The sequence below is a fragment of the Drosophila tropicalis genome, unplaced genomic scaffold (assembly GCF_018151085.1).
Source record: "Drosophila tropicalis isolate 14030-0801.00 unplaced genomic scaffold, ASM1815108v1 contig_61, whole genome shotgun sequence".
NCBI lineage: Eukaryota > Metazoa > Arthropoda > Insecta > Diptera > Drosophilidae > Drosophila > Drosophila tropicalis.
The window spans coordinates 153341-179161 of NW_027173089.1; the positions used below are offsets into that span (position 1 = coordinate 153341).

Genomic DNA, 25821 nt, shown 5'->3' on the forward strand with positions numbered 1-25821 from the left:
ACTGCCGTCTTAGCCCCCGTACATTGAACTGCCGTGGTTTAGGAAATGGCCAACTTCTGTCCTTAGGCCAAGTCCAGTGTAGGGTTCGCCTCCGCAACACACATACAATACATACGTTTGAAGTCCTGACGAACCAAGCAACCGAACTGCCGATGATTATAGGTAGAGATCTTCTGTATAAAATTAATATTAGACTCTGTAAACTGAAAGAACTGAAATATGAAAAAGAATCGTTGATACCCATGAATAAACCGACGGAATGTATAAATCCAAAACTTACTGCTGTTCTGAAGTCTTTTAAAATATTTAGGAAGAGAGAGTGATACTGCCGCACGACAGGAATGAGATTGTATCTGCCGAAGTGTTGTCTGATTCCCCCTTCTAGAAACTTCTGCTGTACCTTTGGAAACACTGAATGATGCACTTATGGCGATAAATGCCATTGAGATCCCTACTGTCAGTGAGTTAGACTTTGATATAGAGCCCACGTTACGAGAAGAGCAAACCGCAGCCCTGAAGTCTATTATTTCCACTTCATATGTACAAGTTGATCCAGATTTAATCAAGCCCATGAACTATGAGATGAAAATAGAATTGACTAGCCAAACTCCGATTTTCTGCCGCCCCCGCCGTCTGTCGCACCACGAACGCATCGAGGTGCGTGAGATTTGTGATGATCTCTTGAAAGCTGGCATTATTCGCCACAGTAGTTCCCCTTACTCTGCCGCGATTGTCCCTGTACGCAAGAAGGACAACACCCTAAGAAAGTGTGTAGATTATCGCCCGTTGAACAAAATTACAGTTCGAGATCATTTTCCGATTCCCCTGCTAGATGATTGCATTGAACATCTGGGTGGTAAATCATTCTTCACTATCTTGGACTTGAAGAACGGTTTCCACCATGTAAAAATGCACCCAGACTCAATCAAATACACGGCCTTTGTAACCCCCGATGGCCAGTTTGAATATGTACGCATGCCCTTCGGACTTTGTAATGGCCCTTCCGTGTTCGCTAGATTCGTTTATTTTGTCCTTAAGGAATTTATAAACCGAGGTCAACTGGTGATATATATGGACGACATTCTAGTCGCGTCGCATGACTTTGAAACCCACCTTGAGATTCTGAAGGAAATATTGTATGTGTTAAGAGTGAACGGGTTATGCCTGAAGCTGACGAAATGCCGTTTTGCGTATAGGGAAGTCCCCTCCAACTGCCGTCTTAGCCCCCGTACATTGAACTGCCGTGGTTTAGGAAATGGCCAACTTCTGTCCTTAGGCCAAGTCCAGTGTAGGGTTCGCCTCCGCAACACACATACAATACATACGTTTGAAGTCCTGACGAACCAAGCAACCGAACTGCCGATGATTATAGGTAGAGATCTTCTGTATAAAATTAATATTAGACTCTGTAAACTGAAAGAACTGAAATATGAAAAAGAATCGTTGATACCCATGAATAAACCGACGGAATGTATAAATCCAAAACTTACTGCTGTTCTGAAGTCTTTTAAAATATTGAGGAAAGATCCGCACGACAGGAATGAGATTGTATCTGCCGAAGTGTTGTCTGATTCCCCCCTTCTAGAAACTTCTGCTGTACCTTTGGAAACACTGAATGATGCACTTATGGCGATAAATGCCATTGAGATCCCTACCGTCAGTGAGTTAGACTTTGATATAGAGCCCACGTTACGAGAAGAGCAAACCGCAGCCCTGAAGTCTATTATTTCCACTTCATATGTACAAGTTGAACCAGATTTAATCAAGCCCATGAACTATGAGATGAAAATAGAATTGACTAGCCAAACTCCGATTTTCTGCCGCCCCCGCCGTCTGTCGCACCACGAACGCATCGAGGTGCGTGAGATTTGTGATGATCTCTTGAAAGCTGGCATTATTCGCCACAGTAGTTCCCCTTACTCTGCCGCGATTGTCCCTGTACGCAAGAAGGACAACACCCTAAGAAAGTGCGTAGATTATCGCCCGTTGAACAAAATTACAGTTCGAGATCATTTTCCGATTCCCCTGCTAGATGATTGCATTGAACATCTGGGTGGTAAATCATTCTTCACTATCTTGGACTTGAAGAACGGTTTCCACCATGTAAAAATGCACCCAGACTCAATCAAATACACGGCCTTTGTAACCCCCGATGGCCAGTTTGAATATGTACGCATGCCCTTCGGACTTTGTAATGGCCCTTCCGTGTTCGCTAGATTCGTTTATTTTGTCCTTAAGGAATTTATAAACCGAGGTCAACTGGTGATATATATGGACGACATTCTAGTCGCGTCGCATGACTTTGAAACCCACCTTGAGATTCTGAAGGAAATATTGTATGTGTTAAGAGTGAACGGGTTATGCCTGAAGCTGACGAAATGCCGTTTTGCGTATAGGGAACTAGAGTACTTGGGCTACCTAGCCAATTCCGCCGGTATCACGCCTAAACCAGCTCATATTCAGGCGATACGGGATTTGCCCATTCCAAGGGATAGCAAGGTTTCGCTAAGATTGCGTGTCCGCTGTCCCGACTGTTAAGAAAAAATACCTCTTATGTCTTCTCCGATGAATGCCTTGAAGCTTTCCGTACACTGAAGTTGAAATTGATCGAATCCCCCGTGTTATCTATTTACAACCCGAAGTCTGAAACAGAGTTACACTGCGATGCTAGTTCAATTGGTTTCGGAGCAGTGCTCCTTCAGAAACAAACAGACGGTAAATTACACCCAGTGTCCTACTTCTCTAAGATGGCCTCCGCCGCTGAATCGAAACTACACAGTTATGAGCTAGAGACGTTAGCTATAGTGTATTCCTTGAAACGTTTTGAGACATACCTTAAGTTCATCCCGTTCAAAATCGTGACCGATTGTAATTCCCTTGCGCTGACACTGAGAAATGGTGGACATTCCGCCAAGATTGCTCGCTGGGCCCTGCTGTTGGAAAACTATAACTACACGATTGTACACCGCTCGGGGGGTTGGTATGCCCCATGCTGATGCTCTAAGCAGAATAGAAACTGCCGCATACGTTGACGATATAAACCTCGACTTCCAACTGCAGTTAACCCAGAACCGGGACCCTGAGATTGTCAAACTCCGAGATGAGTTAGAGAAATATGAGATAGCGGATTTCGAACTGCGAGATGGAGTAGTGTATCGCCTGTCCTCGACGAGTGTACCCCAACTTTATGTCCCTTCCGAAATGATAAATCATGTCATACGAATAGTGCACGAGAAGCTTGGCCATATGGCCACGGAGAAATGTTGTGCACAGATCAAGAAACATTACTGGTTCCCGTGTATGAAGTCTTATGTTAACAATTACATTAAAAATTGCCTCAAGTGTATCTACTACTCCGCATCCGCTTCGGACCACCGTGTCACGCTACATAGTATTCCGAAAGTGCCCCTTCCGTTTGATACCGTCCATATTGACCATTTGGGCCCCCTTCCGTCCATACGTTCTAAGAAAAAGTATCTTCTGGTTGTCATTGACGCTTTCACCAAATTTGTGAAGCTGTACCCTGCCGCCACGACGAATTCACGTGAAGTATGCCAGACATTAGAATCTCAGTATTTCGCAAATTACAGTAGACCCCGCCGAATCATCAGCGATCGAGGTACCTGCTTTACTTCCTCCGAGTTTGAAGAATTTCTGAAGGCCAATAATATAATTCATGTGCTGAATGCCACTGCCTCACCCCGGGCCAACGGCCAAGTCGAGCGGGTTAACCGCGTGTTGGGCCCCATGTTGGGTAAACTGACGGAACCTGTGGACCATGCAGATTGGGTCCAACAACTGCCGAACATAGAGTTTGCATTGAATAACTCCGTCCACTCCACAACCAAATTTGCCGCTTCCGTACTTCTATTCGGTGTTGAACAACGAGGTGTGATAGTAGACGAACTAACCGAACGGTTGGGTGAGAGAACGGAGGAGGTCGATGCCTCAGAGGTAGACGTCCGGAGATTAGCCTTCCGTAACATTGTTAAGTCCCAAGAATATAATTCGGAATATTATTCGAAGCATCACCTCCCTGCCGTTAGTTTTGAGGAGGGGGATTTCGTAGTTATCAAGAATGTGGATACTTCGGCAGGCACAAACAAGAAGCTCATCAGGCGGTATCGTGGTCCGTATGTGGTTCATAAAAAACTTCCGAATGACCGATATGTTATCCGGGATGTAGAGGGCTCCCAAATCACCCAACTACCATATGATGGGGTCCTAGAAGCCTCCAAATTAAAGCTATGGGTTGCCCCTGATCAAGATTGCACTTCTGATAGCCAAACAAAGGCGACACCAGCCACTTAAGATTCTTATTTACCCCCCTTCGTTGTTAACCATTGGAATTTTAATCGCGTATTTTTTTTCTGAAAGATAAATGTATAAGTATCGATGGCAACGGATTTCTTTTCCTGATGAGCAGCTGTATGTCTGTCTCGTTTGGTGGTTGCCGAAAGAAGAAGGAAAGACGCCACGCTCTAGTGTGACCTTAGGTCGCGTACCAATATATACCATCGATACTTAAAATACTAACAATCGATACTTAGTACTAACAATCGATACTTATTACTAACAATCGATACTACAACACCGGTTTCGGTATGTACATGAGCATTTAACAAACTTGTAAATAATTGGGATCTTACAACTCGGCCGTCCTGACGAGGAATCGACCTCGATTCCAATTGTTAACAATGAAGGTAGGTAAATAAGAATCTTAAGTGGCTGGTGTTGCCTTTGTTTGTTTATCAGAAGTGCAATCTTGATCAAGGGCAACCAACAGCTTTAGTTTGGAGGCTTCTAGGACCCCATCATATGGTAGTTGGGTGATTTGGGAGCCCTCTACATCCCGGATAACATATCGGTCATTCGGAAGTTTTTTATGAACCACATACGGACCACGATACCGCCTGATGAGCTTCTTGTTTGTGCCTGCCGAAGTATCCACATTCTTGATAACTACGAAATCCCCCTCCTCAAAACTAACGGCAGGGAGGTGATGCTTCGAATAATATTCCGAATTATATTCTTGGGACTTAACAATGTTACCTAAGGCTAATCTCCGGACGTCTACCTCTGAGGCATCGACCTCCTCCGTTCTCTCACCCAACCGTTCGGTTAGTTCGTCTACTACCACACCACGTTGTTCAACACCGAATAGAAGTACGGAAGCGGCAAATTTGGTTGTGGAGTGGACGGAGTTATTCAACGCAAACTCTATGTTCGGCAGTTGTTGGACCCAATCTGCATGGTCCACAGGTTCCGTCAGTTTACCCAACATGGGGCCCAACACGCGGTTAACCCGCTCGACTTGGCCGTTGGCCCGGGGTGAGGCAGTGGCATTCAGCACATGAATTATATTATTGGCCTTCAGAAATTCTTCAAACTCGGAGGAAGTAAAGCAGGTACCTCGATCGCTGATGATTCGGCGGGGTCTACTGTAATTTGCGAAATACTGAGATTCTAATGTCTGGCATACTTCACGTGAATTCGTCGTGGCGGCAGGGTACAGCTTCACAAATTTGGTGAAAGCGTCAATGACAACCAGAAGATACTTTTTCTTAGAACGTATGGACGGAAGGGGGCCCAAATGGTCAATATGGACGATATCAAACGGAAGGGGCACTTTCGGAATACTATGTAGCGTGACACGGTGGTCCGAAGCGGACGCGGAGTAGTAGATACACTTGAGGCAATTTTTAATATAATTGTTAATATAAGACTTTATACACGGGAACCAGTAATGCTGATCTGTGCACAACATTTCTCCGTGGCCATATGGCCAAGCTTCTCGTGCACTACTCGTATGACATGATTTATCATTTCGGAAGGGACATAAAGTTGGGGTACACTCGTCGAGGACAGGCGGTACACTACTCCATTTCGCAGTTCGAAATCCGCTATCTCATGTTTCTCTAACTCATCTCGGAGTTTGACAATCTCAGGGTCCCGGTTCTGGGTTAACTGCAGTTGGAAGTCGAGGTTTATATCGTCAACGTATGCGGCAGTTTCTATTCTGCTTAGAGCATCAGCATGGGGCATACCAACCCTCGAGCGGTGTACAATCGTGTAGTTATAGTTTTCCAACAGTAGGGCCCAGCGAGCAATCTTGGCGGAATGTCCACCATTTCTCAGTGTCAGTGCAAGGGAATTACAATCGGTCACGATTTTGAACGGGATGAACTTAAGGTATGTCTCAAAACGTTTCAAGGAATACACTATAGCTAACGTCTCTAACTCATAACTGTGTAGTTTCGATTCAGCGGCGGAGGCCGTCTTAGAGAAGTAGGACACTGGGTGTAATTTACCGTCTGTTTGTTTCTGGAGGAGCACTGCTCCGAAACCAATTGAACTAGCATCGCAGTGTAACTCTGTTTCAGACTTCGGGTTGTAAATAGATAACACGGGGGATTTGATCAATTTCAATTTCAGTGTTCGGAAGGCTTCACGGCATTCATTGGAGAAGACATAAGGGGTCTCTTTTCTTAACAATCGGGACAGCGGACACGCAATCTTAGCGAAACCTGATACAAATCGACGGAAGTATGAGAATAGGCCTAGGCAACGCTCTAATTCCTTGCTATCCCTTGGGATGGGCAAATCCCGTATCGCCTGGATATGAGCTGGTTTAGGCGTGATACCGGCGGAATTGGCTAAGTAGCCCAAGTACTCTAGTTCCCTATACGCAAAACGGCATTTCGTCAGCTTCAGGCATAGCCCGTTCACTCTTAGCACATACAATATTTCCTTCAGGATCTCAAGGTGAGTTTCAAAGTCATGCGACGCGACTAGAATGTCGTCCATATATATCACCAGTTGGCCTCGGTTTATAAATTCCTTGAGGACAAAATAAACGAATCTCGCGAACACGGAAGGGCCATTACAAAGTCCGAAGGGCATGCGTACATATTCAAACTGGCCATCGGGGGTTACAAAGGCCGTGTATTTGATTGAGTCTGGGTGCATTTTTACATGGTGGAAACCGTTCTTCAAGTCCAAGATAGTGAAGAATGATTTACCACCCAGATGTTCAATGCAATCATCTAGCAGGGGAATCGGAAAATGATCTCGAACTGTAATTTTGTTCAACGGGCGATAATCTACGCACTTTCTTAGGGTGTTGTCCTTCTTGCGTACAGGGACAATCGCGGCAGCGTAAGGGGAACTACTGTGGCGAATAATGCCAGCTTTCAAGAGATCATCACAAATCTCACGCACCTCGATGCGTTCGTGGTGCGACAGACGGCGGGGGCGGCAGAAAATCGGAGTTTGGCTAGTCAATTCTATTTTCATCTCATAGTTCATGGGCTTGATTAAATCTGGATCAACTTGTACATATGAAGTGGAAATAATAGACTTCAGGCGCGGTTTGCTCTTCTCGTAACGTGGGCTCTATATCAAAGTCTAACTCACTGACGGTAGGGATCTCAATGGCATTTATCGCCATAAGTGCATCATTCAGTGTTTCCAAAGGTACAGCAGAAGTTTCTAGAAGGGGGGGAATCAGACAACACTTCGGCAGATACAATCTCATTCCTGTCGTGCGGATCTTTCCTCAATATTTTAAAAGACTTCAGAACAGCAGTAAGTTTTGGATTTATACATTCAGTCGGTTTATTTATGAGTATCAACGATTCTTTTTCATAACTCGGTTCTTTCAATTTACAAAGTCTAATATTAATTTTATACAAAAGATCTCTACCGATAATCATCGGTAGTTCGGTTGCTTGGTTCGTCAGGACCTCAAACGTATGTATCGTCTGGGTGTTGCAGAGGCGAACCCTACACTGGACTTGACCTAGGGACAGAAGTTGGCCATTTCCAAGGCCACGGCAGTTCAATGTACGGGGGCTAAGACGGCAGTTGGAGGGGACTTCAGATTTACGGATGAAACTCTTTGGACTGCCCGAATCAAGGAGAGAAAACATATCTATAAATTTCCTATCTTGCACTTCATCACAAACAAAAGCAACACTCACCCGTTGTAAATGGTCTAGTCCATCTCCTGCTTCATCAGCAGCGGCGGCAGCAGTGATGTTGGTGGCGTTCCCGATCCGAGACGGACAGTCTTTGTAGACGTGGCCCACTATGCCACATTTAAAACATGAACTCGGGGGTCTTATCGGTTTTGGGCATTGACTTTTGTAGTGCCCCCATCCTGAGCAGTTGAAGCACCTGGTCTCACTCGTGGCGGTGCCTGACGATCTGCTTCCCGGCGCTACGGGAGTTGTTGTTGGCCGCGCTTTCACGCTGTTGGCTTGTCTGGAGGCAGCGGCCGGAATACGGAGGCGCTCGTAGCGTTCCAGTAGGGGCTTCAGTTCAGCCACCGTCCGAGCTGAGTACAGCATACCGACTCGAGTAGAGCTGTCCCGCAATCCGTCGATGATCAGGTCGACCAGCTCGTTCTCCGGAATTGGAGCATTCCTGGCAATCTCCTGCATTTCGATTGCGAACCTCAAACATCCCTCGCCTGCCTTGATGCGCCGGCCACGCAGGGCGTGGTACACCTCCTCGACGCTACACGAGCGTCCGAATTCCCGCAAGAGGATTGCCTTCAGCTCTTCATAGCTGTGCACCGATACCGTGCGCAGCAGTACCGCCGCCGTACCTTCCAGCATACGACGGCATGCGACCAAACGTAGACGGTCGTTTAACTGTAGAATATCGAATGCGTCTTCCAGATCGCTCAGCCATTTTTTCACATCGTATGCGGTATCTGCCGAGAATCGAGCCACCATGCTCTCAATGACACTCACGTCACTGACTTGCTGCCTTGGAGCTTGGAACTCGTCGATTCCCTGCTGCAGTTTGAGGATTTGATGTTGTAACTGTAGCAACTCGTGTTGTTTCTGCAGCGTCGCTAGTTGCTCATCCAGGCTGGGGGAGGCGGAAGTGGCCGGTGTGATGGCGGCTGCGGCAGTAGATACGGAGGGCACTGAAGCGGGCACCTCTTCCCATGGTTCCGCGTCGGGACCAGTGACAGGGGCGGCGAGCGAGGCTGCAGCCCACATGGCAGACATATAATCGACGGGTACAGTGGAAATGGCAGCAGCGGCAGGTACCGTAATGGATGTGGCGGCAGCGGAGGCGGGTACAGCAGTGGCGGCGGCGGCAGCAATTAAGGCGGTGGCGGGTACAGCAGTGGATGCGGCAGCGGCGGCGGCAGCAGCAATTAAGGTGGTAGCGGATGTAATGGCGGCAGCGGGTGTATTGGCGGCGGCGGGCGCAATGGCGGCAGCGGGTGCATTGGCGGCGGCGGGCACAATGGCGGCGGCGGGCACAATGGCGGCGGCGGGCGCAATGGCGGCGGCAGGCGCAATGGCGGCGGCGGGCACAGTGGCGGCAGCGGGTGTATTGGCGGCGGCTGGCACAATGGCGGCATCGGGCACAATGGCGGCGGGCACAATGGCGGCGGCGGGCACAGTGGCGGCGGCGGGCACAGTGGCGGCAGCGGGCACAATGGCGGCGGCGGGCACAGTGGCGGCGGCGGGCGCAATGGCGGCGGCGGGCGCAATGGCGGCGGCGGGCGCAATGGCGGCAGCGGGCACAGTGGCGGCAGCGGGTGCAATGGCGGCGGCGGGCACAGTGGCGGCGGCGGGCACAATGGCGGCAGCGGGCACAATGGCGGCGGCGGCGGGCACAATGGCGGCGGCGGCGGGCACAATGGCGGCGGCGGCGGGCACAATGGCGGCGGCGGACACAGTGGCGGCGGCGGGCACAGTGGCGGCGGCAGCAGCAGCAATTAGGGTGGTAGCGGATGTAATGGCGGCAGCGGGCACAGTGGCGGCGGCGGGCACAATGGCGGCAGCGGGTGCAGTGGCGGCAGCAGGTACAGTGGCGGCAGCGGGTACAGTGGCGGCAGCGGTTGACCCAGCAGGGGCATCAGTTAGTCCAGCAGGGGCTCATGTCAGCGGTTGGCCCGGCAGGGGCGGATGTGTCAGCAGTTGGCCCAGCAGGGGCATCGGTTAGTCCAGCAGGGGCTCGTATGGCCGCAGTTGGCCTGGCGGGGGCGAGCTTGTCAGCGGTTGGCCCGGCAGGGGCGGATGTGTCAGCAGTTGGCCCAGCAGGGGCATCAGTCCAGCAGGGGCTCGTATGGCCGCAGTTGGCCCGGCGGGGGCAGGCATGTCAGCGGTTGGCCCGGCAGGGGCGGATGTGTCAGCCATTGGCCCAACATGGGCGAGTATGGCAGCCGTTGGCCCAGCAGGGGCGGACGCGGCAGCAACGGGTCCAGCAGGAGCGAGTGTGGCGGCAGTTGGCCCAGCAATGGCAGTTGCGGCAGCGGCGGGGCGGGCATGTCAGCGGTTGGCCCGGCAGGGGCGGATGTGTCGGCAGTTGGCCCAGCAGCGGCGTGCCTGGCCGAGGCGCGTCTGTCCATAGTTGGCGCGGCGGCTCTCGGTAGTGTGGCAGCCGGCGCAGCAGCGGCGGCTCCAGTGGCCGTCGGTACTGCAGCAGTCGTCCTCGATGTGGAACGCGTGGCGTGCCGCGTCCCTAAATATGTCTCCTTTCGGGTGGTCATCCCACTTCTGAGTTTTAATCGCGTATTTATTTTCTGAAAGATAAATGTATAAGTATCGATGGCAACGGATTTCTTTTCCTGATGAGCAGCTGTATGTCTGTCTTGTTTGGTGGTTGCCGGAAGAAGAAGGAAAGACGCCACGCTCTAGTGTGACCTTAGGTCGCGTACCAATATATACCATCGATACTTAAAATACTAACAATCGATACTTAGTACTAACAATCGATACTTATTACTAACAATCGATACTACAACACCGGTTTCGGTATGTACATGAGCATTTAACAAACTTGTAAATAATTGGGATCTTACAGAATCGAGGTCGATTCCTCGTCAGGACGGCCGAGTTGTAAGATTCTAATTATTTACAAAGTCTGTTAAATGCTCATGTATATACCGAAACCGGTATTGTAGTATCGATTGTTAGTAATAAGTATCGATTGTTAGTAATAAGTATCGATTGTTAGCGATAAGTCCTCGATAGGTTGAGAGACGGCGTCTCTCTTCTCTTCCGGCGACGCACAGTGGGGCCTTCTGGCATTTAGCATTGCAAAAATCATAGCGTCTAAACCAATAAGGCGATTTCAAAAATTTAAAAAGCATATGATAAAGAATAGTGCTGGGTGTTCGTGGCGCTGAAATATTCAAGGTGAAAGTCAGAAAATATTTCCAAGCATGTTTTTCCTTTAAAAATGGATCGAAACCCGTTTTTTTTTAATCACAAATGGAATTTTTCATTGTTTTAGATGACTAGGTAACATTTTTTAATGTTTTAATTTGATTTTTTAACATAATTACAAAAAAAAAAAAAAAAATTTTTTTTTTTTTTTTTTTTTAGGTTAACTTTGAAAATTTGCTATTGATGGCTGATTTTCTTCAAAATAATTTTCAATATTTACATCAGTATATAATAAACTCAACATTTCGGGACTATAGTTGCTATTTTCCAAATCCTTTCGTGATCGCACGTGTCTCAGTGATGCAATAAGTGGGTCCGAAGAGGCTGCTAACATGTTAAAAAGGTCTTCATTTTGTCTAACACGAGAAGTTTTTAATGTATTAGTGTATCTGAACCTTTTGTAGTCCTTGTTTTTACATTCCTGTGCTTCTTCGGATAGCTCTCCAAGTGGTAAACACTGATATTCTATTAAATCCTTTCCGTGAGCCAAAATCCTATGTACCGTTGGGGTAAGTTTTTTTTGCGGATACAATTCACTCAAAAGATGAGCAGTCTTTGAAGTATATTCGGCAAATTTGTCACCATTTACCGTTTCCTTGCAATTTATAATATTCAAGATAACAGCCAACCTTTTAATAATCTCTTGACTAACACCTGTTATAAAAGATGTCACTTCATCATTTTCAAAAAATCTCCTTGAAGTATTTCCATCATTCGTATTTCCGTATCCGTACTTTGGGCAGTCAACTTTCAGTCCCAGCTTGCGAGAGAATTCAGCTTGTATAATCTCCTTCCTGCTCTGAATATCCTCACGAGATGTTTTATCCGTTTTTGTTTCTCCTGGCCGAGGAAGTGTGTAAGCTAGCTTCAGAATAAAATCCATACACTTTATTCTGCAATGCAACGGAGAAATTCCATATTCGTAGCAGTTCTCCTCACTTGTTGAATCGTCTAAGTTCTGAAATTCTTTTTGAGTTTTTTTGGCAAATTTGGCACCTTAACGTTGAGGAAGTGTTTGTAATTTCTTTTAACACTTTTCCATCAATCATTGTCAGGAAGTAAGGAGAGGAATAAGTAGCTCTTTATGTTATATTTTTTTAATTATCTAGGTAGAACGAAAAATCGGTATTACCCTTTTTGTATTAATTAGGTAAACAACTTAATATTTACATCCAATTAGGTAAACGGAAATAAAAACGACCAACCCACAAATAGGACAAACTTTTCATCAACTTAAATAACATTTACCTGTCTTGTCATTTTTTCCAAAGCAGGTAATTAACAATTTATCATTGTAGAAAGGCATATATGTAAACAGGTAGTATTTGCAAAACAGCATTACGCAGTGTTATCATTTAAATACAAAGAAGCTACAGGCCAATACGCATGCGCTCTTCTTCTTCCTTATACCTGCAGCGCATTTTTTAGGCGAGGTTGCCTTAGTTTTATGGCTTACGCATCGCTGTCGCAGGTCTCCGCATATTGGGACTATATACATCTGATAGGTAAATATTTCACCTACCTAGTGTATATAGTCCGGTAGTGATACTAGTTGAGTCTTGCTAGTTTTATTCCATCAAAGTTCAAAAAATGCCAATATTTAGTACATTTTTTAAACGCTTCTAATTCAATAACTATTTAAGTAATTATTAAAATTTATGAAACATGCTATTAATAAAGAACATACTTTTCAGATAAAACCAAAAAATCCAAGATCGATTTTTGAAATCGCCCAATAATCAGTTTTAAAGTTGCGATTTTTTTAAAAAATTATCATTTTTTCCTTTTCACTAAAAATGTCTCAACTTTGGGCGCCTCTAACACCCATGAATCTCAACCGATTTCAAAAATTTTTCGGATTCATAATCTCTGAAGTATTTCCTATCGATTGCATATATCATTTTTGCCAAACGCGATTATGAAAAAACGTATTTTTGCAACGCTATCCGAGCAGAGGCCCAACTGTGCGACGCAACGAGCAAGTTGCATCTGCGCAGAAAAACCAAAGATAAAATCCAGGAAATACAAATTAATCGTTATCATATTTTTCCAATAAATAGGTATTTACAGCACAGTGAAATTGTAATTGTTTTATTCAGATAGAGCGGGATAACGAAGTGAAAAAAAAAAGTAAAAATATCATTGTAGTTAGAGGTGGAACAAAGCTAGAGATGGATAATCATAAAGCTATAAATTGATAAAATGTAATTTGCATATTTAAACTATTTCAACATATGTAAATAGCATATTTCCATAATTTCAACAAATTCTATTTTAACAGCTTCTTCCCATAAATCCTTATCACTTCGACTTTTTATTTCTTCGAATGAGTGAGCGGCTTCGTCAAAAATTGTGTGAGCATTGAAAAGATAATTATTAGAACTTAATTCATCTTCGTCATAGGAAATATGTGGTTTATTTTGCAATCTTTCGCTTTTTCTAGTTGCATCATTGATAACTCTATTTGAGACTTCACAAGGCTGTTTGTCATCCTTACTCTCATTCGGGAAACTGTCTTTATTATTGTCCTTACTCTCATTCAGGATCTCTAGTACGAAACATTCCATACTCTCATTCTGAAAATTCACCTTTTCATTATCCTTACTCTCGTTCAGGATATTCGGCGCACAACATTCCATACTCTCATTCTGGAAATTCACTTTTTCACAACACTCCATACTCTCATTTTGGAAATTATCTTCTATATTTTCCTTACTCTCTTTCGGGAATTCAATGTTTACTCCATCCTTTCAGAATGTCACTTTTAACAGCTCTTGAGTTTACCATATTTGTCTCATCAACTACCACATCTCTAGCAACAATGAATTTCTTATTTTCAATATCCCATAACTTATAACGTTAGGCATATCCCACAAAGATACTTTTAAACAATTTATTGTCGAATTTTCGTTTTCTAATTTTATTGTATACGTATACAGTTGAACCAAATATTTTTAAATACCTTAACACTGGCTTTCTATTATGCCACATCTCGTATGGCGTTGCTGCACGATCTCCAAGTGCCCTACTTGGAATTCTATTTATTATATTATATATATATATTTTTCCAACTTTGCACCTTTGACCATGGCTCGAGCCTTTTCAGTAATTGTTCTAATCATTCTTTCTGATACTCCATTCAACTGTGGAGTATATGGTACAGTTAAATTGTAACTGATTCCTTTCTTTATTTTTATATTTGTCAAAACGTAATTTGGCTTGCTTTCCATTTAAACAAGCTTCACATATATCGTCTGTAGGATTAGCTTTATCAAGTAGTCTATTATCTTGAAACAAATTCTTTATTTTTAATTCTAACATTTTCCCTATACTTATATGACCCAATCTTTCATGCCATAATTTATATAAATTTTCAGTTCTTATATCAATTTTATATGCTTTGAATTCAAAAATTGGCATTTTGTACTCCCCTGAGTTTTCGGCAATAATAATACCATCTTTGGTCAATTTAACTCCAGACTCGTCAAACACTACTGTCACTCCAGCCTCTTGTAGTCTTTTTACAGAGATTAGATTTTCTGTAACTTCTTTGCAGTATAATGCATCTTCTAGTGTTATCTGGTACCCATTCTCAAGACAAACGATTCCATGTTTTGTTGCAATGATGTATTGCCCTTCCTTGGCGATAGCAATCTTCACTGGAGTTTGAAGTTCAGCAGAATCCATAAAAAGTGTCTCATCATTGATTGTGTGGTCGGATGCACCCGAGTCAAGGATAAAATTCACATTTGTTTTCAACTTGTTATTATTTGAATTCAAACTTTTAATCATGAACGCGAAACCTGGCGTGGTCGTTGCAATTTGAGCTTGTGTGTTATTTTCTTTATTATTGACATTTATTAGTTTTTTATATGCATAACAATTATTTTTTATGTGCCCTGTATTATTTTGTTTGTATTTGTCATTATATGGCTTATGAGTATTATTATTCTTATTCTAATTTTGATTTTTATATTTATATTTGTTATTATAATTGTTTTTGTAGTTATTATTATTATACTTATTTTTAACCTCAACATGTAATACCTTTTTACTTGTGTCATTATTAGCGTTGTTTAGTTTTATCTCATGATCGAGCAAACGGTGCTTAACGAAAACTAGAGTAAGATCTTCTTTCGATAGTTTCTCTATAGCAGTGATGACCCCCTCATATGATGATGGCAAAGTGTGCAGTAAGTGCGAAACCTTGTCCATTTCGCTTATATTGGCGCCTGATGCTAACAATTCATTAACCATTTCGTAAAAAATAATATAGTGGTGTACAAGAGCCATCTCGTTTTTTAGTTTAAGCGACAACAACCGTTTCCGCGCAGACAACTGAGATGCCACACTTTTTCGTTCATAAACAGTATCCAGACTCCTAAGAATATCACGTGCAGTGTTGTTGTCTGTTGTGAAATCCAAAAATGCATCGCTTAAGTGCCCTACCACTATACTTTTTGCATACCGTTCGGCCTTAACCCAAATTTCATCTGTTTCTTTAGGAGCCTCGCTATCAATAACTTTTATTGCATCTTGTTCAGCAAGAAGGACTTTTATTCTTTTTTTCCACACAGAATATTTCTCACCGTTAAACTGATTTATAGTAAGCTTTATCTTTTCCATAATTGTATATTTTTATTTGAATTTATATGTAGGTATGTGTAAAACAAACGTCTATTGTGAAAGAAAAAAAAACTTAATGTGCAAATTTAAATTTTTTTATTTTATTTTTTTTATAGAACATACTCTGGGCCCATAACCTGTTGTAATATTGGTTTGGTTGGCTTAGTATTAGTTTAGTTTTTAATAAAAGCACAATAATTTTTTTAATTGCTTTATGATTGATTATATTTTATTAGATTTTATTTCTTGATTTTCAGACGACCAGCCACTTTCACGTTTCGAATAGGAAAGAGGAAGTAAAGAAGACTGTGTGCCAGCACATTAATTTTTTAGACCTTTTATAATGTTATTTTTGCAGGTCTAAATAACATCGCATCTTTAGCTATGTTATGTTATTCAACAATATTGGCCAGGGATGGTTTTCGAGATTCGAGAATTTGTGCGTAATTGTGAGGTATGTAAGTGTACTAAATTGTAGTAACATAGCGAAATAACCATACACTCTAGCGTCACAGTGAACTTCGGTACCCATCGGATTAAACAAACGTAATACTGGCGTATTTGACAAACATACTTTTAACTGTCTAACGGATGCAAGTGTTTCTTCATTCATCATGAATGGTACATCTTTTTTCATCATATTCGTCAACGGCCTAGCGATTGTTGCAAAGTCTTTCACAAATCGGCGAAATTACGAAGTAAGACCTAAGAACCTTTGTAAGTCCTTTTTGTCTCTTGGGTAACTTTCCACAGCCATAGTCCTTTCTCTGGACGGTTTAATAGTCGAATTTCCAATTATGTATCCCAGAAAATTGACTCGCCTTTGTAAAAATTTACATTTTTCCCATTTAATTTTAAGCCCTGAAGTCTCGGCTATATTTAATACTCTTTTCAGCTTATTTAATCCATCTTCCTCATCACCTGATGGTATGATAATGTCATCCATGTACAAAATAACAATCCCTTCATCGATAACTGGGTTTAAGACTGCAAATATGTATCTCATGAATACAGCTGGCGAATTGGTTATCACAAACGGCACAAAATTAAACTCGAACTGGCCGTTTTGAGTAACCAGCGATGTAAACTTCCGCGAACTTTCGGCTACGGGCACGTGGAAGAATCCATTGCATAAATCGAGGGTTGTAAACACCTTTCCTCTCTGCAGTTTATGCAAAACGTCGTCAATTAATTCTGTCGATTTTTATTATTTTCTGTAATCACAGCATAATCTTTTCTTGCCATCTTTTTTTGAAACTAGCACCACAGGAGATGAATACTCGGAAAAGCTTTGACGAACGATTCCAGCCTCCATCCATTCCTTTATCTGCTGATTCACTAACGCTTGATCCTGATATGGTAAACGCCTTTGAAAAATTGGAAAATCATCAGTTACCACAATCTTCATTTCCACTGGCGAAATAGTAGGTTTTACCGGTTTATATGGCTTCAACATTTCTAATATATCTGATTTTATACCTTGGTCTAAATGGATGAGATGAATTTCTAGTGGAGTGTCTTCATCCAAGGTCATTGTCATAATTCTCTCAAACGTTGTCTGCGGCTTATTGGCTTTGGTATTTCGTCTTCTTTGTGGAACACGATTCGTTTTCTTCCAATAGTAACATTCAATTTCTCCAGAACATCATTGCCGATCACTCCTTTATACAATGTGTCTTTATCCCGAACAACATGAAAGTCTATTTCTACTGCGTTGCCGTCTAACTCTGTTTGGATATGGAAAAATCCCAGTGTACGAATCTTTTTCCCTCCTACTCCGATTACCTCCTTGCATTCACGGTTTAAGTTAACCGGGTTTATTTCCTTATAAGTACTCTCGCTAATGGTGGAAAGGTCACTGCCCGAATCAAACAGAGCAGATAATGGCCTATTGGAACATCCTTAAAAGAACGATTAAACTTAAGTGTCATTTGTTGATAATTTGTATTATCCTTCTTAGTTTTTTTTTGCGTTCCTTGCCTCACACTGATGAGCTTTGTGGCCTTTCTGATTACATTTAAAACATTTGAAATTTTCTTTACAATTCTTAGCGACGTGATTCATTCCTCCACATTTAAAGCATTTGAAATCCTCCAAAGTATTCCTCGACTGCAGCTTCTCAAATCGTGGTTTTGTTTTAGACTCTTGGTTGGAAGCATATTTCTCGTATATTGTTAGTTTCTCTCGTAATTCCATTAAATATCTCGCTTGGTAAAGAACGCTTTTATTCATTTTAGAGTCTCGACAATGCTTTCCTCATCTAAGCTGCCTCTTTTGGCTATACTCTTCATTAGATAAAAGTACTCAACCAGACTCTCGTTGTATTTCTTCTTTCTACACTCTTGTGAACTTCTTTTGCCGACAATTTAACAGCCATTCTAATACATCCTTTTTGTTGCTCCCATCAAACTCTGTCAACGAATCACGAATATCTTTTAATGTGAACGCCATTGTCACTTCTCTCTCAACTTCTTCACTTTCGCCTTGAATACTGGTATTAGCTTCTGAATATAAGGATTCCTCGTTCGTGTCTAAATCAAAATATGATATTAATCTCTCTCTTAATTCAGGTTTGTTGCCTTTTACACTTAAATTCAGCTCTTTTAACTTTTCTTTTAACCCTGCCACGGTCAGTTCGATGATCTCGTTATACAACATGTGTAAAAATATTGATTAGAAAATAATTTACATTAGTGTTGAAATTGGATGTTAGTTTATATGATTACAAATATTCTGATTCCTCTTTGTTGAATTTTTCTTTCTTACTTATTTTCCAAAACTCGTAATTCGTCTTTTCTTATTTCTCTTTTCTCTAATTCGAAACTTTTAAATCATCTTTTCTTATTTTTCAAAATTTCAAATCTTCTTTTCATATTTTCAAAATTGTAAATCCTCTTTTCTTATTTTAAAAATGGTAATTCATCTTTTCCCTTATTCAAAACTTTTAAATCAACTTTTCTTTTTTTTCAAAATTTTAAATCTTCTTTTCTTATTTTTCAAAATAAGATTTTGTGAATGAAAATGAAATAAGACATGTTAAGGTAGCAACTGGTTCACCACAAGCAAACGGACAAGTTGAAAGAATTCATACAGAGAAAAATTTACATTGGGATGTAGTAGAACATGTTCTAAACAACACTTTACAAAGAACAATTAATCAATATCCGAGTAAAATGTTGTATGACTCCAGAAAGTAAAAAATTCGCTTCAAACAACACGTTTGTCATTCAAATTTGAGTGTGGATACACAGCTTTACAAAGGAGCTTGGGCTCCTAACTAGAAAAACTTAAAACAAACACTAATGAAAAAACTATATATACACATATAGAAAAACTATTTAGTTTTAGAAAAAAAAAATCATATTGTATGGAGTCCTGGAGTACTCCTGTCGGGATAGGCCGAGTTGTAGCAAATACTAATACACATAGCAATAAGTAATACATTTTTAATAAGAAATAGTCAGTAAGATACATGTGAAGAGGTGTTGTGCAGACCAGAAAGGTTATGCCCGTCCCTGGTAATTGAGAGAGCGTCTACAAGAAGATAGAGAGAGCGAATTGGAACGAGAGTCGACAGTAGTCAGTTGCAGTTGAGAGTTGAAAGTCGTCAGTTGTCAGTTGAAAGTTGTCAGTCGAAAGTTGTCGCAAAACTCAATTAAAGTTGTTCTCAGTTGTATTTCACAAAACCAATGTATTGTAACCTAACCACTCAGAATCGTCTATAATACTTTAGTTAATAAACATAATCAATATAATAAACTTTACATTTGGGGGCTCGTCCCTGTGTCGTCATACTCGTCCCGTTCTGAGTTGGATTAGGAGTTACAACTGTGTCGTCATGCTCGTCCCGTTCTGAGTTGGATTAGGAGTTACAACTGTGTCGTCATACTCGTCCCGTTCTGAGTTGGATTAGGAGTTACAACTGTGTCGTCATACTCGTCCCGTTCTGAGTTGGATTGGGAGTTCTGAAAAATCGTTGCCTAGTGTAGGAGAGGTGTAAGGAGAACGGAAAGTGGACAAAGTTGAACCCGTAGCAAGCAGACAAACTACCCAATGACAGAACGCACACCACCTTACAAGTTAAAGTCTCAGAAAACGCCAAGGAAAACGCGAAACGCCGTGGCTGTGGCGCCAGCGTCAGCAGAAAAAGCACCGTTTTTGCCGCCAAAAAATCAGCATCAGAAGCCGAAAGAGGAAAGAAAGAAACAGATAGATACAGTGCCCGAAACAGTGATCGATACAGTGCCCGAAACAGTGATCGAAACAGTGACCGATACAGTGATCGAAACAGCGAGCGAAGAAATCACAGAAGCAGAAACCGAAACAGCGCTTGACCTAATGAACAAAATTGAAACAGTGGAAACGGAACAAGCGATGGCTAACGCCGCGGAAATGCAAAGTCAATTGCAACAGATGATGCAATTACTGACGCTTAAAATACAAGTCGACGAGCAGCGAGAAAGCCAAGTTCATATGGCATCGAATTGCCTTGAAAACATTGTTGGAGAATTTAAGGGATCTGGCCCAAGGAAATGGTTTGAAGTTTTCGAGTATAATGCAGATGCATTTGAGCTTAACGAAAAGCAAATGTACGCACAGGCGAGAGGCAAGATGAAAGGTGCTGCCAAACTGTTTTTGGAATCAGTAAGTGTTAACAATTATGCCAATTTGAAAAGCTGTCTAATCGAAAAATTTGAGTGCGAGTTGAATAGCGCTGAAGTCCACCAACTGTTGAGAGAACGGAAAAAGCATAAACAGGAATCGATTCAGGAGTATATTCTCAGTATGAGAAAGATCGCCTCCGATGGGGATGTAGAAGAGTCAGCTGTTTTGCGATACATCGTCGACAATCTGTTTCTTAAGAACGAATTCAAAGTTGGTCTATATGCATGTAAAACCTTTAAGGAGCTAAAGGAAGCCTATGAAATCGTGGATAAACTGGCAAAGAACGATCCAAGGAGTATTTTTAAAACCACAACAGATGTAGCAAAGACGCAGCTTCCAAAAAGGCAGTTTTGTTTTAAATGCGGATCAGCTGAACACAAAAAAGATTGCTTGGGCGAAACAAAATGTTTTAAGTGCAATGAGAATGGAAACGATAAAAAGGATACTCGTGGAGATTTTAAAGTCCGCGATATAGTTAATCGTCGACGAGTTAAAAAAATTTCTGTAAATGGGGTTTTGCTTGACTTGCTTGTAGACACAGGATCGGATGTGTCAATCCTCTCGGAAAGCACTGCGAAACAGTTGCCAAACATCGAAGTGCATAGGAACGAATCTACGTTGACTGGTCTAGGCAAAAAGAAACAAAACCGATAGGCGCAGTTGTGGCCGATGTTGTTGTTGACGATCTGCATACAACTCAGAAATTTATCATTGTGCCTGATGAGGCAGTTGAGTGCAATGCCTTAATTGGTTTCGACTTCGTTGAAAAGTTCACCGTCACATACGCCGATGGGGAATACACATTTTCGAAGGGTGACGCCGTTGGAGACTCAGATAAGGAATGCATTGCAGGCTCATACAACGTCTTTGAGGTTGCCAGTGTATACGAAGCACCAACAATCTATCAAAAAGCAGTTCGCGAATTAATAGAAAGCATAGAAGAGCAGCCGAAACAAACCCAGATGGAATGTCCAGTTAAACTTCAAATTATTCCGGATGCAACAACAATGAAGTCGTTTCACCAGTCGCCATCACGATTGTCTGCCTGCGAGGCAGAAGCAGTAAAAAATCAAGTAGACGAATGGCTGACCCAAGGGATAGTACGGAAATCAACATCGAGTGTGGCTAGTCGGGTAGTTGTTGTTCAAAAGAAAGATGGTACACCAAGGATTTGCATTGATTATCGAAAACTCAACAGTATGACCCTGTCTGATCGTTTTCCAGTCCCATTGATAGAAGAAGTTCTGGAAAAACTTCAAGCGTCCACATTCTATTCAGTTCTGGATTTGGAAAATGGTTTTTTCCACGTGCCGGTGGAGGAATCCAGTATATACCTAACAGCATTTGTAACAAAAGAGGGTCTTTTCGAATTCAATAAGACGCCGTTTGGATTTAAAAATTCACCTGCCGCATTTATAAGATTTGTCAATTATGTCTTTCAAAATTTAATCAACAATAATATAATGCAGTTGTACATGGACGATATAATCGTGTATGCCCATTCCGCTGAAGAAGGTTTTGCAGTTGGCTGCACAGTATAAGTTGAAAATCAAATGGAAAAAATGCAGTTTCTTACAGTCGCGAATTAACTTTCTTGGTCACATCGTCGAAAAAACGGATGCCGTCAATCGATTTGGAACGCCCAAAAATGTTAGAGCCGTTCAGTCTTTTCTTGGACTCACCGGATTTTTCCGAAAATTCATTAAAGACTACTCTCAAATCGCAAGACCATTAACAAATTTACTTCGAAAGGATGTAAAATTTTATATAGGTACAGCTGAACTACAATCTTTGCAGAAGCTAAAGGAGTTGCTAACGAGCGAACCACTGTTGCATCTATACTCGAGAGATGCTCCCACCGAGTTGCACACAGACGCATCAAAGCATGGTTTTGGAGCGATGCTACTCCAAAGTTTTGAAGATAAACTTTACCCGGTGTACTTTTGGAGTAAAAAAACGACCGAATCCGAAGCTCAACGTCACAGCTACATATTAGAAGCCAAAGCTATGTATCTGGCTCTACGAAAGTTCCGGCACTACCTGATTGGGATTCACTTTAAATTAGTGACGGACTGTTCAGCGTTCAAGCAGACGACAAAGAAGGAAGACGTTCCAAGAGAGGTGACATCGTATGTGCTGTATTTGCAAGATTTCACCTGCGATATTATTCACAAACCAGGAAAAAGTATGCTGCACGTGGATCATCTGAGCCGCTATCCACAATCAATTTATAATATATCAACGGAGGTATCGGCACGCATCAAAAAGGCGCAAAGTATTGATAACCACATTAAGGCTGTGATAACTATTCTCAATCAACAGTCGTACGAGAATTACAAGATCAAAGGCGGTGTACTGTACAAAGCAATAGATGGAAATGATTTAATCGTGGTGCCAAAACAGATGGAGAATGAAATAATTCGAGAAGCACACGAAATTGGCCATTTTGCTACCCGCAAGACAATGCATGCGATTTGTCAGCAGTATTGGATCCCTCATTTAGAGCGTAAAGTGTCTAATTTTATTGATAACTGTATCCGTTGTATAATTCACAGCAAAAAACTTGGCAAGCAAGAAGGTCAGATGCATTTAATTGATAAAGGTGACACCCCGTTGCATACTCTGCATATCGACCATTTGGGGCCGATGGATGCCACGTCTAAGTCGTATAAATATATCCTTGCCATGGTAGACGGATTTGCGAAATTCGTGTGGCTCTTTACCACGAAGTCAACAGGCCACGATGAAGTCATAAAAAAGCTGACAGAATGGTCTCTTATATTTGGTTTCCCGAAACGTATTATAAGTGACCGAGGTTCTGCCTTTTGTCGAACGCATTTGCAGAATTTGTCGCCGAGAATAAAGTCGAACACATCCTTACAACCACTGGAGTTGCTCGAGGCAACGGGCAAATAGAACGCGTGAATCGATCCATACTGGCCGTCATATCGAAGCTGTCTGCAGAAGAGTCGAGCAAATGGTACAAATATGTCCCACAGGTTCAAAAGGCTCTTAACTCACAGGTCCACGCATCTACAAAAGTTTCACCATTCGAGCTGATGTTTGGGACGAAAATGTGTGCACAAGCAGGAGATCGAGTATTATGTCTAATCAACGAAGAATTCATCAATAACTTTAACGCTGAGCAAGAAAGTTTGCGTGACAAAGCCAAGAAGAATATATTAGAAGCACAGATGACTTACAAACGCAACTTTGACAAAGGACGCAAGCAGGATCATGGGTACTTGTTGGGTGATCTCGTCGCAATCAAGCGAACCCAGTTTGTCGCGGGCCGGATGTTGGCCAGTTGTTTTCTTGGTCCTTATGAGGTAACTAAGATAAAGAGGAACGGCCGCTATGATGTACGCAAAGCAGCCCAAGTGGAAGGACCAAATCAGACCAGCACAAGTTCCGACAATATGAAGCTGTGGAGGTACGTTGCTGACAATGACGATCCGGAATCATCTGGGACAGATGATGATGATCAGGAGGGCCGAATGTGAAGAGGTGTTGTGCAGACCAGAAAGGTTATGCTCGTCCCTGGTAATTGAGAGAGCGTCTACAAGAAGATAGAGAGAGCGAATTGGAACGAGAGTCGACAGTAGTCAGTTGCAGTTGAGAGTTGAAAGTCGTCAGTTGTCAGTTGAAAGTTGTCAGTCGAAAGTTGTCGCAAAACTCAATTAAAGTTGTTCTCAGTTTTATTTCACCAAACCAATGTATTGTAACCTAACCACTCAGAATCGTCTATAATACTTTAGTTAAAAAACATAATCAATATAATAAACTTTACATACACATATACATTCATAATTATAAGCAAGCAAAAACAAAAGAGAATCAATAAAGAACAATCTGAGTTTGACATTGAACAATCAAGCATCGTGTGTGACTACACTAGGTACTTAACACTCGTCTGAAGAAACTCGCACTTAGCTAATCTTAACACATTTGCTTACAACCAATCTGTAAAATATTTCTTTTAAAATTTCTAGATGCATATCGAAATCTTTTGTTGCTACCATAATGTCGTCTAAATATATGATAACTTTTTCATTTCGGTTATCCGATTTCAGACAGCTAAATCGGTTAAAGATATAAGGCTAAGAAAAAACACCCGGCAGTTCTGCCCAAATTGGTCATGCTCGTGTCGAAATGAGAGCAATTTGGTGGTACACTGGACGTATACTTGATCGCCTTGCTGGATTTCTATTTTTGTTCAATATTTTTCCATCTTAGTTACCTCTGACAGTTTGTTGTCGATAAGTCAAGTCAGATCCAAATTTATAAGTTCAGTTACTGTCCTTACTTTGCTCAAGCATTGTTTTTAATTTTCTCTGAATTTTTTTTTTTTTGTTGTTTTATTTTGGTAACATTTTTTTTCGGTTTTCATCAAATTTACGTAAAATGCTTAGAGCCATGCAGATGACTATCAATTCGGCCCGATGCCTAGCCTTTTATCCAGCCAGGCTCGACCATATGCGCCAAGGGGCATGCTACAAGGAGAACTACTATGATGTCCTGAATATACCGAGAAATTCCTATAACCAGGAGATCAAACGGGCCTTTATTGAGTTATCGAAGAAATATCATCCAGACGCTAATACAAAAACTGGAAACCCGGAGAAGTTTTTGGGGGTATGCGAGGCGTATCAGGTATTGCATAAGGAGCCACTGCGTTCACAGTATGATAGCCACCATAAGATGAATTCTCCCGCGGTGGACACCAGCTACTCCTTCGTCAATGTCCACAAGAATTGGCAGCAGTATCAGGCAGCCATGCGAAAGAAGGATCAGGGCTGCAGCATCCAGATCAAGAGACCAGAGAAATCGCCAGTTCAAAATAAACAACCTAGCTCCTTTGTCCCCTTACTCCCAGGAGTAACCCAGAGCCATCGTGAAAACTTCTGTGGATCCCCCGATTTCTCCGACACAGGAGGCGATGACACCGAAATGCCAAGTGCGTGGATGTACTCGTGCTATATTGCTGGTTTTGGACTGGTCAGCGGCCTACTATTCATGGATTCTCTGAGCGATTGGTGCTACAGGGAGCCGCCAGAATGTCCTAAGCGGGGGGCGCTATAAGAATCAGGCTTCCCCACTATTCAAAAGTAACTACATCTGTCTATCCCTTTTTGTATGTGTGATTCTGATGTACACGGATGTGAGGGTGAGTTTGTGTTTAGATCATTAGCACATGGCATGGGCGTGTGTTTAAGATCTTTATGCTGAAGCAACCACCCAGCGATGCTGTTACTCCGTTGTCCACTATCAGAACGAATTAACCAAATTCCAGAATGTCCCAAGGGTCATGGTCATTCGTCATAATTCTTAG

General features: G+C 42.3%; 1 protein-coding gene and 1 long non-coding RNA gene across 2 annotated transcripts in view; both read left to right on the plus strand.

Annotated features, from left to right (window-relative positions):
* LOC137578608 (uncharacterized) overlaps positions 1-18884 on the plus strand; it is a 39628-nt gene extending 20744 nt beyond the window's left edge. Inside the window, exon 3 of the long non-coding RNA XR_011032714.1 lies at positions 18866-18884. This is a non-coding gene — a long non-coding RNA (uncharacterized lncRNA). The remainder of the gene's footprint in view (positions 1-18865) is intronic.
* A 993-nt stretch (positions 18885-19877) lies between these two features.
* On the plus strand, positions 19878-23992 carry LOC137578616 (uncharacterized). Its single transcript, XM_068292196.1, has 4 exons — positions 19878-20807; positions 21191-21622; positions 22287-22995; positions 23334-23992. The coding sequence occupies exons 1-4, from the start codon at positions 19878-19880 to the stop codon at positions 23990-23992; spliced, it is 2730 nt and encodes a 909-aa protein (XP_068148297.1).
* Positions 23993-25821: the final 1829 nt, after the last annotated feature.

Coding starts and splice junctions, on each gene's coding strand:
- LOC137578616 (XM_068292196.1), top strand. CDS start 19,878: ATGACAGAACGCACACCACCTTACAAGTTAAAGTCTCAGAAAACGCCA. Junction 20,808..21,190: donor TTTTTAAAACCACAACAGAT/GTAGCAAAGACG, acceptor CATACAACTCAG/AAATTTATCATTGTGCCTGA. Junction 21,623..22,286: donor CATCGAGTGTGGCTAGTCGG/GTAGTTGTTGTT, acceptor CAATCTTTGCAG/AAGCTAAAGGAGTTGCTAAC.